General features: G+C 39.1%; 1 protein-coding gene across 2 annotated transcripts in view; it reads left to right on the forward strand.

Moving 5' to 3' along the window:
- Positions 1-15,441, forward strand: part of akap12b (A kinase (PRKA) anchor protein 12b) — a 61,591-nt gene that overhangs the window by 32,574 nt on the left and 13,576 nt on the right. Inside the window, exon 1 of one of the 2 annotated variants that reach the window (XM_051655014.1) lies at positions 9,052-9,251. The exons of the other annotated variant lie outside the window; for it this stretch is intronic. Coding sequence (XP_051510974.1) covers positions 9,227-9,251 — 25 coding nt within the window. The 5' untranslated portion in view covers positions 9,052-9,226. Of the gene's footprint in view, positions 1-9,051; positions 9,252-15,441 lie in introns of those variants that run through there. 2 annotated transcript variants of the gene reach the window in all.

Here is a 15,441-nt window from a genome sequence, read left to right on the forward strand (position 1 = left end):
AACTTAAAGGGATAGTTCATCCAAAAGTGAAAATTCTCTCATCATTTTCTCACCCTTATGCCATTCTAGATGTATATGACTTTCTTTTTTCTGCTGAATACAAACAAAGATTTTTAGAAGAATATTTCTTTTCTGTAGGTGGTCACAATGCAGGTGAATGGATGCTAAAATTGTAATGCTCCAAAAGCACTTAAAGGCAGCATAAAAGTAATCCATAAGATTCCAGTGGTTAAATCCATGTCTTCAGAAGTGATATGATAGGTGTGGGTGAGAATATCAATATTTAAGCCCAGTAGGTGGCGATATGCATGAATAATACGAATTGCCAAAAACACAAGAAGATTCATATTAGATATAGACTGTATTATTTATTTAGTAAAAAAGGACTTAAATATTGATCTGTTTCTCACCCACACTTATCATATTGCTTCTGAAGATATGGATTTAACCACTGGAGTCATATGGATTACTTTTATTCTGCCTTTATTTACTTTTGGAGCTTTAAAACAACATCAGCCATATCACCCTGTAGCTCAAGACTGGATGCCCACTGAAGCTAAGCAGGGTTGAGCCTGGTCAGTACCTGGATGGGAGACCTCCTGGGAAAACTAAGGTTGCTGCTGGAAGAGGTATTAGGGAGTCCAGCAGGGGGTGCTAACACTGTGAACTGTGTAGGTCCTAATGCTCCATTATAGTGATGGGGCCACCATACTGTAAAAAGGCACTGTCCTTTGGATGAGACTTTAAACTGAGGTCCTGACTCTCTGTGGTCATTAAAAATCCCAGGACACTTCTCAAAAAGAGTAGGGCTGTAACCCTGGTGTCCTGGCCAAATTCCCCCATTGGCCCTTATCAATCATGGCTTCCTAATAATCCCCATCCATTAATTGGCTCTATCACTCCACTCTCTCCTCTCCACCAGTAGCTGGTGTGTGGTGAGTGTACTGGTGCACTTTGGCTGCTGTTGCATCATCCAGGTGGATGCTGCACATGGGTGGTGGTTGAGGAGAGTCCCTTGTTCACTGTGTAAAGCGCTTTGAGTGTAGTGTCAGAAAAGCGCAATATAAATGTAACATTTATTCATTAAAAAGTTGGTACCCATTCACTTGCACTGTGATGACCTACAAAGCTGAAATATTATTCTAAAAATCTTTGTTTGTGTTCAGCAGAAGAAAGAAAGTCATACAGATCTGGGATGGCATGAGGGTGAGTAAATAATTCGAGAATTTTCATTTTTGGGTGAATTATTCCTTTAAATAAGAAAAGTCCTTTACTAAATGAATTGCTGTGTCTCAGGAGGATAATGAACTTTAAAGCCTGATGTATCAAAATTGATTAAAGTCACATTCAAAATAATTATATATATATATATATATATTCAATTTCTGACTATTCGATTATTTCATATATCAGGCATTATAAGGTAAACAGGTTTTTTTAAGTTGAAATTTTTTATGTACGTCGAGTATGTATTTCAAAGTCAGAACTCTGGATCAGTGGTTATGACACATAGAAATGAGATGTGTGCTCATTGGGAATAAGGTTTGAATCCTGTTTGCATCATGTCCTGAATCTTGATCCCATTTCAATCTCTCACCCTCTACTTTCCTGTCTACCTCCACTGTCCTGTCATTTAAAGGCAAAAGCCCATAAAAGGTGTTTCATATCACAAAGTTGACTGGAAAAAAGATCTTACTAGAAAGAAGGAAAGGGCAGGAAGCAATAATAAGACCATGTAGTCAAATAGTCTCCCTTCTGTGGGACAACCTACTCCTGACTTTAGTAACTGGAGATGCAAATACACATTATGTGTAAAAAGTATCAGTCATGACAACACATCCTTGAAAAGTTTCTGTTCTTGCATTCTTAGTGCAGCCATTTATTTTCTTCAACATCCCCTGAGTACCAGAAAACCCCTGGAACATGAAGTGTTTTGGGAAAATATTGTGATTAAAGCGAGTGTATATCTGTCTTTCCTTCACTGTTAAGCAGTCTCCCCTAAATATGGTATTGCAGATTTGTAGGACAACATTACAATAGAAACCATGCACACACAGAGACACATGAGAGGAAAGTTTGATCAACATTATTTCGGCGTCCACTCTGCCAAAAAATGTCTCCAGTATTGTGCAATGCCTCCACTGCCAAAATCAACAATGGAGAAAGCAGTGCTCTCAATATTTAACACACGTAATTTTCGAACATTTCCTTTAATCAGTTTTTTTTTTTTTTTCTACCTCAGACTTTTCAAATGGTCATAAATACACCCATACATTAGACGTATTAGAAAACACACTTATACACACCTGATTGAACTGGTGTACAATTGTACAGTCAGTACAGTCATGTGCATCAGAAGAAAATTACATATTTACTTGCATTACCTACATGTAGAGCCATGCTTAAGATACATGTAAACAAAAGTCTGCAAGAGAATTAAGCTCTCACACCCACCCATGCACAAAAGCTGGCTGCCAGGCATTTAGGAGGGGGAGACATGAGTGAGTCCAGAGAATGTGCTCAACCATTATCTCATACACAGTCCTGCCCCACCGAGCCGTGTATGTGTGTGTGTATCAGAGTGTTTTTACTCTGATAGCATATGAGTCTGTGTTCATATTATACATGTTTTAACAGGCTTTATGTGATTATCTGTTATCTAAGGAATTCAGTCTCACTGGCGTAAATGTGTCCCTTTACTGTATATTTTGTTTTTGTTGTCTGTGTATGCGAGTCTTTGACCTATTTCTGTGGAGTTGGGTCCACAGAGAGCTCCACCTCCAAGATTGCTGATAACTGCCACAACTTTCGATTGGTGTTTGGAATCTGAATCCAAAACTTAATCATTTGATTTTAATTTTAATTTGATTTGGTTTTACAACATGTGTGGTCTAAACTTAATACTTTTCAGAACTTTTCAAAACATTGCTATAATGTGATTTAAGGTTAGATTCCTTGTAAATTATGAACTTGTTTTCATTGTTAAAAGTGAACAAATTGTATGGAAGTTCAAAATAAAAATATTCAGGTCAGGGTCTTTCAAAAATTGCACTTGTTTTAGTACCACAGTTCCATACTACATGGAAATCTGTTTGTAACTCATATCTTGAACAGCTATTTAGTATTTAAACATTTGATACTAAGAGTATGTTTCAGTAATATTCACACTGTTGTTTAGACTTGCACACACAGAAATTAGGGCAGAATTTGAAGAAAAGAGTTTAGAGAGATGGAGAGGGAGGGATTGGCAGAAAGAGAAAGCCACAGAGAAAGTGTCAGTGTATGTTTGATTAGGTTTAATTTAATTAATTTAAATGAACAGAGATGTGAAGAGATTGATAATGAAAAGAACTAGTTTCTTTATTGCTTTCCTGTTAAACATTCGTCCTGACTGATGATATTGACGTAAGGATATTCAAAGTGGGATTTGGGTCTGGGTAGATAGGGAATACATAGTTCACTTCAGACAATCAAATGTTAGCTTGACAGTTACATAGTCACATTACTACATGTTGACAGAATCTCCTTGACTTTATAAACATGAATTATTATCTTTGTCTCATTGATAAGAAATTAGATTGTCTCATATGTTACTAAGCTTCATTGGGTGTTTCACTTTTTAGAGACCTATTAGATACCATCTGTATCTGTTTATGTATTATATAATACAAAATACAAAAAAATCATTTTCATACTATAAAGTATGCCTCAGAGTTTTCTATAATTCTCAGACCTGTATCTTTGAAGTAAATTGTGTTGCATTACTTAGGTCTGCCATTTGAATACATCATGCCAGTATAAACCATATTAAATATTTGTATACTTTACAATTGTATGCATACTGTGAGTATGAATAGAGTACATGAGTACATGAGTACCATACCAATGAAACTTTTACAAGTCACACCTATTTGTAATTGCTCATGGAGACGTTATGTACTATCAGTAATCTGAGTCATTGTCAGATTGTCCTTTCTGAAAAGTGAAAAATGGGCCCAGGAAAAGAAAATGATCTAACAGTAAAGGAAACTGGTATGGGAAGTGGAAGCCATGACGCAAAAGAATGAGCCTTTTTCCTGTGCGGCATTCCTCAACTTCCTTTTGTTCATAGAAAGTGAAGATAAAAGAAAGACAAAATAAGGAGAGCTTGACACAGAGTCATAGTTATTGATGATGGAGCAAAATATAGAGCAGCTGGTTGAATTTAAAAAGCAGTCAGTGAAATCAGGTGGATGTATATCAGCACTGTTAGAGGCAAAAGAATGCTGTAGAGACAGTTTTTTTTATCTTGGGCAGATCTGCACACAGCTCTCATTTCCTCTTCCTCCCATTATTTCGACATCATCTTCCTGGCTCGAGGAATGGGTGCATAGATGAGGGCGTCTGTATGTGGAAGTATGTGTGTACGTGTGAGTTGCTGTCTGTAATGACATCACAGCATCCCCTGGCCAGCGGGAAGCCCACCTCCCCCTGTTCCCATCCACAACAGACCTCGGCTTACGCTTCTGTGTTTGCTCACATTTTATTGATGCTACAGATAACATGGGTGATATTTTGTGTATCAGCTTCACCGTGCTAGAGCATGACTGTTGTTGGCTGTTCAGTGCCAGCAAGTAAGTTCAAGCAAACATCACTATTACTTTTGCGCATACATTGAGCAAACACCTAACCCTGATGGGGGTCAGACAGTGAACGCAACAGGTGGACAACATACTGAATCTTAAAATTGGAAACTATTGTTTTTGATCAATGTAAGCATAGCTCCAATGCTGTTTGTTGTCCATTGATGGTGCTCAGCTATGATTTTGGGGCTGCACAAAATTTTTCCTTGCCATTGAGCACCACATGTGGTTTTTAGATAAGATGCTGCGTGGCACTTCCTGTCCCTGTGAGACCCTCTTAAGTTGTGACCATCAATAGAATGTTTTGAGGAGTGATGAGCAATAGCTTTTCTTAAAAATTGGAGTCACGATTTTAGCATGGTGAATGATGAGACAGGCGAAAAAATTGCATTGACTTACATTGAGGAAGGGGCCCTAGTCATATCTAGGGATGAGAATATCATTGAGACTTGAGGGCTCTTTTGATTTGGCCCACCTAGCAACAACCAAAAACACCCTAACAACCGCAGTGCAATACACTAAAAACCACCCGGAACACCTTAGCAACCACATAGCAACACTCTGGCAACCAACCACAAAACCCTAACATTGACCACGTTTACGTGCACTTAAGAAAGTTGGTTATTCCAGGGTTTTTCCAGTTCTGAAACATCATGTAAACGAGAACGCAGATTTCCTTACGCTTTTTAAGGGATTAAGAGAAAGCGGTTTAACACACCTAGGTTTCTCCTGGAGAAAGCTGCTTATGTGGCAATGTAAATACATACGCTGTGTTCTCACAAGTTTTTGAAGAGTGCGCATGTGTGTGGAACAGACCGTATAACAAACGTCATAGAATAGAGCCCAACAACAAGTCAACAAAACATTTCTGGGAAACATTCTACAGTGGGAAAATTGAACTATACCCATTTATAAACACCACTGTAAAATATTGACGGCCCCTCACATTCGCGTATATGTGCTCATACTGTACATAGAGGGAAGCCAGGAGTTTTACGTAAAAGGGAAACCCCACTATAGCACAATTCCACTGCAGCTCGTGATAGAATGGTAAGGAAAGAAACATAGCAAAAATCTTGAACATCTGGAAATAAAGCAAAGCAACAGAGAATAAAATAGTGAAGTCTTCCTCAGATACCTTGTTTGTTATTTACACAAGCGTTGCGGGGAATTTACGTTGCTGTGGAGAAAACTGCTTACTGACCGAGCCGCATGTATACGGGAGTAAAGAATACCCCGCTTATACAGTGCATGCAAACAGGAACGCTACTTTCTCTCAATACGCCATCTTCTCGCAATAACCCGCTTTCTGGTGTCCAGGTAAACGTAGTCACTGTGGTGGCAAGTTTTTTCACTCACATTTTTATATTTTTGTCTCATTTTAAAACATAATATAGATCAGGGTAGAATAGGTCAGGTTGTCTTCATGTAAGTCTTTTTATGACTCAGCTGTGACTGATACATACAGGAAGATGTTCAGAACAAGCTTCCTCTTTTGAGGAATGTTCATTATAGTAGAGTAGGAGTGACTCATAATGTAAAACTTTCTTTACTGTGAGGGAGTCTGTGCTTATTGAATTCCACTCCTATGGAGTCACTGGGGACAAAAAAGCCTTTCCTATGTGTTAAATCCCTGTGATCTGAGGCCCATGGAACTACTGTCTGCTTTTCGCTGCTATAGATCACAATAAAGTCTGAGAATGCCTATTCATCCGCTTTTCAAAAGGAACTTGGCACTACTTGTTCCCACTTATTTTGCACCCAAACATTTCATGTTGAGTTTATGTCTTGCACCACATTCCAGCTCAGTTCAGCAACATAAACTTAGACAATATGTACATATCACAATATCATATCAAGTCATTTGAATACAGTTTGTATTTAGTAAAGTGAATAACACAACAAAAGCCATTGGTTTAATTAGCAGAGATAAAATCCCAGTCTTAACCAAATAAGTTCCTGCGTAGTCTGTTCCAGACCAAACTGGATTAGAGTTGTTATCACCCATTTAGAAGAAGATTTCACCTGGATTTCGCACATTCCATCAGAACAATGGCAAGGTGAGAGATCTTTGATTAGACCCCTGTATGCTGAGGAATCTTACTGCATTTCTTCGACCATCCTTCTTCAACAAAAGTCCAATGAACTAAGCTGATTCAGTTTACACTTTGAATAAGCCATTAGCACACTTTGGAGTGGCAGCCTCATTGCTGTAGTACTCCACTAGCTAGTCTAGCAAGTAAATTTGAAATTGAAAGTTACTTTTTTTTTTGCCTGGTAACTTTTCATTTAAGAACAATCCACTTGGAGAATGCAGTTAATTTAAAAAAATGTTTTTAGATTTTTGACAGTAATTGATATTGAAATACTGAAACATCTCAATATTTATGTATTTGTAATCTGAAAAAGGGTGTTTTTACTACCTACAATATATTTATTTATAATACAAAAAATGTCACACTGGGACTTCAGTGAATGTTTCAGTGATGAGGTGAATGAATCGAAAAATCGAGTTTTGAGAAAATTCAATCAAACTGGTTCATGAAAATGAAATAAAACTACCAACTCTAATGCATCTTTGTTATTGAAGTCGAAATCAGAGACACTACTGTATATAAACACCTCTGTTTTAACTCTTTCAAGATATAATGACACAGTGTTAAGGAAACTTAATGGCCAAATAAAAAGTTAATAAAAAATCATTGTAAAATTCACATTATTGCCTAATTTTATGTCACCAGAAAAATCATTTTGAATATAGGGTATAATGGGGTAAAAGGCTCCATTGATTTTATTTTCTCCCAAAACACTAAAAAGCAACAAAACTACCACAGAACTTTCCTAAACAGCTGTTTGTCACTATGCACTGCAAAATATTCTTGTTCCATGAGATCATTGTATGTAATGTCTAATTAAGGTTGATTTTGAGGCAATTTGATCTAATTTTTTATATTTTTTTAAATGTTGTAAACTTATGTAGGTAATGAAAATCTGGGAAATTAACACATTTCTTTTGAGACAAAATACTAATTTGTTATTTTCAGTTTTGTTTAAGGTAATTAAATCAAGTGTAAGGATAGTATTTGGGGTAAAAATCCCCCCTGTTGCAGGGGCTAAAGGCCCCTATAAAAGCACATTGTTTTTCATAAGTGGGGGGAATAGATTTGTTATGAAGAATGTTCAAAGTAGGCTAACATTGACTCATCAAATCACAATAAAGATTCGTTTGTTTTTAGAATATTGAGATGTGTATTGATGTGTTTGAAATTAAAAGGAAATGGTTGACTTTTTCTGAAGTAGTTATTTTGAGTAAACATCATCTTCATTTGTTACTCAAAAAAGCATCTTGCTGTCTCAAAATGATTTGCATTAGTTGACAAATTGTGCCTAGTAACTATTTCCCCTGTATCTACACAATATCACTTTAAAGACCCTGTGGGCCTTTTACCATAAGCAAGGGAGCCTTTTACCCCAGGTGTAGGGTAAAAGGTTCCCTCACCACTTTTTTTTTTTTTTTTTTTTAACTCAATTTTAATCAAAACAAGCTTCCGTTATTATTCCTTCTCACACAAATTATGCTGCTCCATTAATATTCAATTTTTTATACCTTGATACATTTTGTGACCAGAAAAAAACTAAATTTCCTTAAGGGGTGCCTTTAGCCCTGTTGTACCCTATCTTAAATATTCAATTATCATTCAGCCCTAAAAAAAGATATTTAATTAAATATATTATTCTTGTAATATTTTTAATGTACTGAGCAGCTGAGATCTGTTACTGAAGGAAAGACCAGTAGTGTTAGCATTCATTGATATAGGAGAGTCAGGGGAGAGATGTTTTCTTTTCAGGCCCATTTGCAGGGATTGAGGATTGAGTGATGTGGAGGAGAGATAAAGAGTCAGCTTGGAAAAGTGAGAGGGAGAAGAAACAGCAGAAAGATCAAAGAGAACATAATGTGGAGGTCCTCATTTCCCCAATGCCCATTTATATGTTATATGGAAACTGCTGTCTAAGGACAAGAGAATACAACAGGAAATGGATCTCTGTAAAACATCATGTTCAGAAATGCTTTTGATGAGAATAATTCTTCCTCCCTTCACTTACACACACATTTTAAGTATGCCTTGAAAATTTCTGTCAGTTTGAACCGGAAAAGAAGAAGTTAGGACAAGAAAAGTTGGTAGTTGGAAGTTTGTGATTGAGTGGAAGGAGTGTTTAAAAAAGGAGTGGAGGGGGAAGGAAGAGGGAAATTCATTCAGTAGAATGGGGCAGTGAACAGCTGAAAAAAGCTGAGGAGGAGTAGGAGTAGAGGGGGTGGGGGGATTGGGGTGTGGGGGTGTGGGGGTTGAAGGGCGGGGTGGTTCCACATAGGACATGTGTCAGTGTCTGTTGAAATGTGTGTTACCCTCCCGCTCTTCTCATTCTCACCCAGAAACTCAGAGGAGGAGAAGACTGCTCTCTACACGAGCTCACAGGAGAGAGAGAGAGAGAGAGAGAGGGAGTTTTACAAGTGGTCAATTCAAAGAGCATCACTGTCAGAGAGTTAGCTTTATTGAACCAATTTTTTTTTTTTTTTTCTGAAAGTAATTGAAAAAGTTTTTGAAATGCTTGGGACAATAACTCTAACAGGTAAGATGCATCTATAACTTTCTACACTTGTTGTTTTATAGTTGGTATTTGTGGACAGTTGGGGGCAATGATAATTAAGATGGTTACCATATGGATGTCCTGATTAGGATAAATGTCTTGCTGTTTCACTTTCAGAGCTGTATGATTGTTAGGCTATTTTCTTAAGTAATTAGGTATTTTGTAATACGTTTTGGACACATTCTGATACAACCCATCTGATATGCAAGCCTGCGGCAACGTTGTGTAGAGGGATGCATGTGTCTTTTCAGGGTGTATTGAATTAATTTTTCTTTTCAACTGAAAAGTTTATAGCTTGCACCTGTATATCTCAAAGTTCTTTGTACAAGTTATCTTGTGGGTGTGGGTGCCTGCGTATGTTTGTTAAAGAATCTGCATTTAATTGACTCTTGGTCTTTTGTAGAAATTCAGAACATAAGAGATATAAGGGTTTCTTGGAAAGTTTCAGTGATTCATAGAAATACATGTTTCTGAAATTGTCTTGTACATTTGCAGTGAAGATTTTCCTTGAAGCTATAGGTTTTTCTTGCAGGTTAGTAGTCACATCTCCAGTTAATGAAAGCATCAACCCCATCAAGTAGGAGAGACCATCTTGGGCCTTAGAATGCTTTATCTATTCTGCAGCGTATATGTGTGATACAAGTTTAAATCATCAACTGCTGCTTGGTGGGCCTATTCATGTACTATATAGAATTCTTGGAAAAGTTCAAAGCTTGTTGGCTTCAGTGGTCTCAGAGGTCCTTCTTATAAGGAATTTTAATTAGTTTTTCAAGCCCCTCAGATCTTTGTCAGGGTTCTCTAGAGTCACAATAGGTGGTGTGGGTGTATGGAATTGATTACCTGCCACACATGATTTCAGAGTGTTTTGTTAAGCTGGGAATTTATGTTAGGATTTTGTATGAATGTTTTAGCTTTGTGTTTATGTCTCAATGTAATATTCTATTACAGTATTTAAGCTGACTTATGCCCAGCTTTATTTCTTAAATGTTACTTCCCATTCCCAGGGGTTTGGATATTGACAGTATCAGTTACAGAATCTTGATCTTGGTGGACTAAGTGTAGTAATTTGGTGTGGGAGGTGGAGCCATTGTCTTGGTAGTGGGCCGACAGTCTGTCTACTTCTAAGTGTTCTTGCAACTTCCCTAAACTTACAGACTCCACTAATGAACAGCCTATGTTTGCATGTAACAACAATGGGTAGGGGGTTGTTGACCATTACCTCAGACCCCCTCATCTTAACAAGCATTCACCCCTCACCCATCTTTAAAATCCCACAGTCATACTACTGTGAATTCAGATGGCATCTGCCCCCACCCTTTCCAAAATGCTCATCCACAATTCCACACTTTAGCAGCCTCGACAGACACGCCACAAATTCCTAGACTCGTGTTTCCCCAGTCTGAGCCAACAATGTGAGAAAAGGCAAATGTAGGCTGACTGGTGGCTTCATCAAGCCTTTGACCCATTTTGTCTCTCATGTTCAAATTCACACCCATACACAGAGCCTCCCTGTCTCAAGTTGTGTAAGGCAACTGCAACATGCCTTTTTGCTTGCAAATGTGGTTCCCTCATAGTTAGGCATTACAACACTGAAAGCAGAAACCTCTGGCAGTACATCCAGATCAAGATGTTTGTAAAATGTAGTAAAGATGAATTAAGAGCATATAATCTGCTGTTTCAGAACTATCTGCGTACATCTGATTCTCCTAAGTGCTGTTCTTCAAACACGATAATATATCCAGCCACAAAATAGCTGCATGTCTGCATGATTTAGGATGGTTTTCTAGTTTTATGATATTTGCAGGTCCATCCTAAATGTTTGCCTAAATATGATAAAGCATTAAAATATAACAACTGCTTTGACAACATTTTCATCTTACCCAACTCTCCCACTTTTCCAAACACTTTTGCATGCACAGAAATAGTTAAACTATAAGCTGCACTTTTTGTTTCGCTACTCAGTCACCAAGACTGAAAAATAATTCTATATGGCCTCCCATAATGCCCTTTCCCCATATTACAAACAGGATTTTGCATGGTAGTTCCAGTGTGAACCCCCCCCCCCCATTTTAGCCAAAGCAGGAAAAAGCAGGGGCCCTTTGTGAGACAAAGAGAATAACACAATACAGTCTTCCTAAGCTAGAGTTTAGAATTTGGTTTAGTCTGTAGGGGGGATGGATTGTTTTATTGTAGGGGGAAGGGGATACCATTGCATCCAACATAGAATTGTTGGGTCAGTTTGGTGTGTCACAAAATTTACACTGGTTACTACAAAGTCTTTTTTTAATAAATGTAGTAATATCTGCAGTGTCATTGCTTAATCTATCTATCTGTCTGTCTGTCTGTTTGTCTAGTGTATCATATCAAACATTCTTTCCTATCAGAAATGTAAATTCTTACTCATCTGAAATGCCTGCCTGGCTTCTTCACCCTTTCCGTCACTGTGATATTTTCACATAAGTGAAAAAAGAAAAAAACAGCTAATAATTTCAATGGACACCTTTAAAATCTCCATTGAACGCATGACCTGTATCACACATACTATACTGTACATATACACTATATATAATTGTTAGTGGTCGACCGGTATATCGCAGAGGCTGACAAATCGGCCGATATTCAGAATTTTTTAATTATCGGCATCGGACATTCACGGTCGCAGTCATTTCAGGATCAGGATCAAAAGTTCCTCTAATTCTCAAATCATAACAGTCAGTCCGTGACAATCCAAGCTGGCTATCCAGACCATTTAAACTGTCAGGAGATTGCTGCTCATGCTGGATCCGCACAAGCGCATAAGGCTTTTAAAAAAAATAAACTTAGTAATATCTGCAGTGTCATTGCTTAATTTCTCTATCTATCTAGGTATTTATCTATCTATCTGTCGACCGATATATCACAGAGGCCAATATTCCAAATTTTTTAATTATCGGCATCGCATTTTCCCCTTTGGCTGATTTGTTTCTTGAGGGCGCTGAGAATCACCTGCTTGCATGTGAAGGGACTGAGACATATAAAGGACCAGTCACGGTTCATTTTGTTGCTACGTGCCATCATGTTACTACAATAATAGACCAGTGTGCAACACAGTGTCATTTAAACGGTCCGCATATCAGGCGGCAGACGCGTTTGTGCTCATAATGGCCGGATGCCAATCGAAAGTGATCATCCCTATGCCCTACTCACTACGAAGGACAGAGCTCTTGATGTGGGCACTCTGACGGGAGCATGGCATTACAGTTTGAATGTACCCTTCATTAAAAGTCATGTGAAATGGCCCTTTGTGGAAAAATTTACTTTCTTACTTTTGTTTGGAACGACCCTTCATGTGGCGTCCCCTTCCTGAAGTGCCCTTCAAGGGTGCAAAAATGCTTTCTGGAAAACGCCCAATGTTAAAGTGCTCACCTGTTTTTGTCACCTCCTCAACAGTTCCCTGTAACTTGTCACTGTCTTATCTAATGATAAAAAGGCAAATATCAATAAAACTAATATCATATACTGTCTGCAAATATGTGCATATCTCGTTTAAACAGATGTAATAAACCAACTTCACACAACTTCAGCAGATCCAGCATCCTGTGTAACGCTCATAAATCTTCCTCTGAAGCACGTATTCTAACAGTCTCTCCTCAACAGTTCCCTGTAACTTTTCTAATGATAAAAAGCAAATATCAATAAAACTTCTATTATATACCGTCTGCAAATATGCAGATATCTCATATAAAAAGATGTAATTCATGAACCTCACGAAAATCCAGCGTTTTCTTCCCGTCGAGCGCTCAACTAATATCTTCCTCTGAAGCATGTATTCCATCACCCGCTTACAGGCAGAAACTGAAACAGGAATCACCCACCCTCAGAACGCTCCAGTGTTGGTCAGACCAATCAGACTCTATGCTACAAGACTGATTTGATCACGCGGACTGGGAGATGTTCCGGTCCGCCTCTGATGACGACATCGAGGTTTACGCTGATAGCGTAATGTGTTTCATCAGAAAGTGCGTAGAGGATGTTGTTCCATCCAAAACAATACGGATCTACCCGAACCAGAAACCTTGTATTAATAGCGATGTTCACACGGCACTTGATGCATAGACCTCCGCTTTTAATTCCGGGAACGCGGAGGAGCATAAACAAGCCAGTTATGCCATCCGAAAAACTATCAGAGCAGCAAAACGCCAGTACAGGAACAAGATTGAAGGACAGTTTAACACCACCAACTCTAGAAGCATGTGGCAGGGAATTAATATCATCACGGACTTTAAAGGGAATAAAAACTCCGCCGTGAACACCGCTGCCTCTCTCCCGGATGAGCTAAATACTTTTTATGCAGGGTTCGAGGGAAATAACACAGCCCTCGCAGAGAGAGCTCTCGAGGCCGAACCTACAGAGGTTAGTTCACTCTCCGTCTCTGTAGCGGATGTAACCCGATCCCTCCGATGGGTGAATATCTGTAAAGCCGCGGGTCCAGATGGCATTCCGGGCCGCATCATCAGAGCGTGCGTGAACCAACTGGCTGGTGTTTTTACGGACATTTTCAACCTTTCCCTCTCTTTGTCTGTAGTCCCCACATGCTTTAAAATGTCCACCATTGTTCCTGTACCAAAGCAATCCAAAATCACTTGCTTAAATGACTGACATCCTGTTGCTCTGACCCCCATCACCAACAAATGTTTGAGAGACTAATCAGAGATTACATCTGCTCTGTGCTGCCTCCATCACTGGACCCATTGCAGTTTGCTTACCGCAACAACCGCTCCACTGATGATGCCATTGCATCTACAATACACACTGCTCTCTCCCACCTGGAAAAAAGGAATACTTATGTGAGAATGCTGTTTGTAGACTACAGCTCAGCATTCAACACCATAGTACCCTCTAAGCTTGATGAGAAACTTCGCGCTCTGGGCATAAACAGCTCGCTGTGCAGCTGGATCCGGACTTCCTGTCAAGCAGATGCCAGGTGGTTAGAATGGGCAGTAACATCTCCTCATCACTGACAGTCAACACTGGAGCCCTGCTGGGCTGTGTTCTTAGCCCACTTCTGTATTCCCTGTACACACATGACTGTGTGGCAACACATAGCTCCAATGTCATCATTAAGTTTGCTGATGATACGACGGTGGTAGGTCTGATCACTGACAATGATGAAACAGAGAGGAGGTGCACACTCTGACACACTGGTGTCAGGAGCACAACCTCACCCTCTACGTCAGTAAGACAAAGGAGCTTGTGGTGGACTTCAGGAGAAGAGAAAGAGAACACAGCCCCATCAGCATCAATGGAGCACCAGTGGAGAGAGTCAGCAGCTTCAAGTTCCTGGGTGTCCACATCACTGAGGAACTCACATGGTCCGTCCACACTGAGGCTGTTGTGAAGAAGGCTCATCAGCGCCTCTTCTTCCTGAGACGCCTGAGGAAGTTTGGAATTAACCACCACATCCTCACACGGTTCTACACCTGCACTGTAGAGAGCATCCTGACTGGCTGCATCTCCGCCTGGTACGGCAATAGCACCACCCACAACCGCAAAGCCCTGCAAAGGATGGTGCAAACTGCCAGACACATCATCGGAGGTGAGCTTCCCTCCCTCCAGGACATATCACCAGGCAGTGTGTGAAAAAAGCTCGGAGGATCATCAGAGACTCCAGCCACCCGAGCCATGGGCTGTTCTCACTGCTACCATCAGGCAGGCGGTATCGCAGCATCAGGACCCGCACCAGCCGACTTCATGACAGCTTCTTCCCCCAAGCAATCAGACTTTTGAACTCTTGATCTCTCACGATCAATATACATCAGCACTGCACTTTATTAATCTTATTATCTCACACTGGACTGTCATAAAATATATTCTCTTAACAACACACTGGCAATTGACTATCAACTGACAGCCTGAATGTCAATACAGTACAATACAACCTACTGTACATTTTATATATACTATATATACTATTTTTTTTTTATTGTATAATGTGCATTCTATATTGTGTGTATTGTATAATGTACATTGTATGTTATTATTTGTATATTGTGTTGTGTGTAATTATGTGTATATTAGATTTTAAATTGTGTTGTGTAAATTTGATGTTTATTGTAGATTGGTGTATGTCTCATCACTGTCACGACTGCTATGTTGCTCGGAACTGCACCCAAGAATTTCACACACTATTGCA

Source organism: Myxocyprinus asiaticus, chromosome 25 (assembly GCF_019703515.2).
Source record: "Myxocyprinus asiaticus isolate MX2 ecotype Aquarium Trade chromosome 25, UBuf_Myxa_2, whole genome shotgun sequence".
Classification (NCBI taxonomy): domain Eukaryota; kingdom Metazoa; phylum Chordata; class Actinopteri; order Cypriniformes; family Catostomidae; genus Myxocyprinus; species Myxocyprinus asiaticus.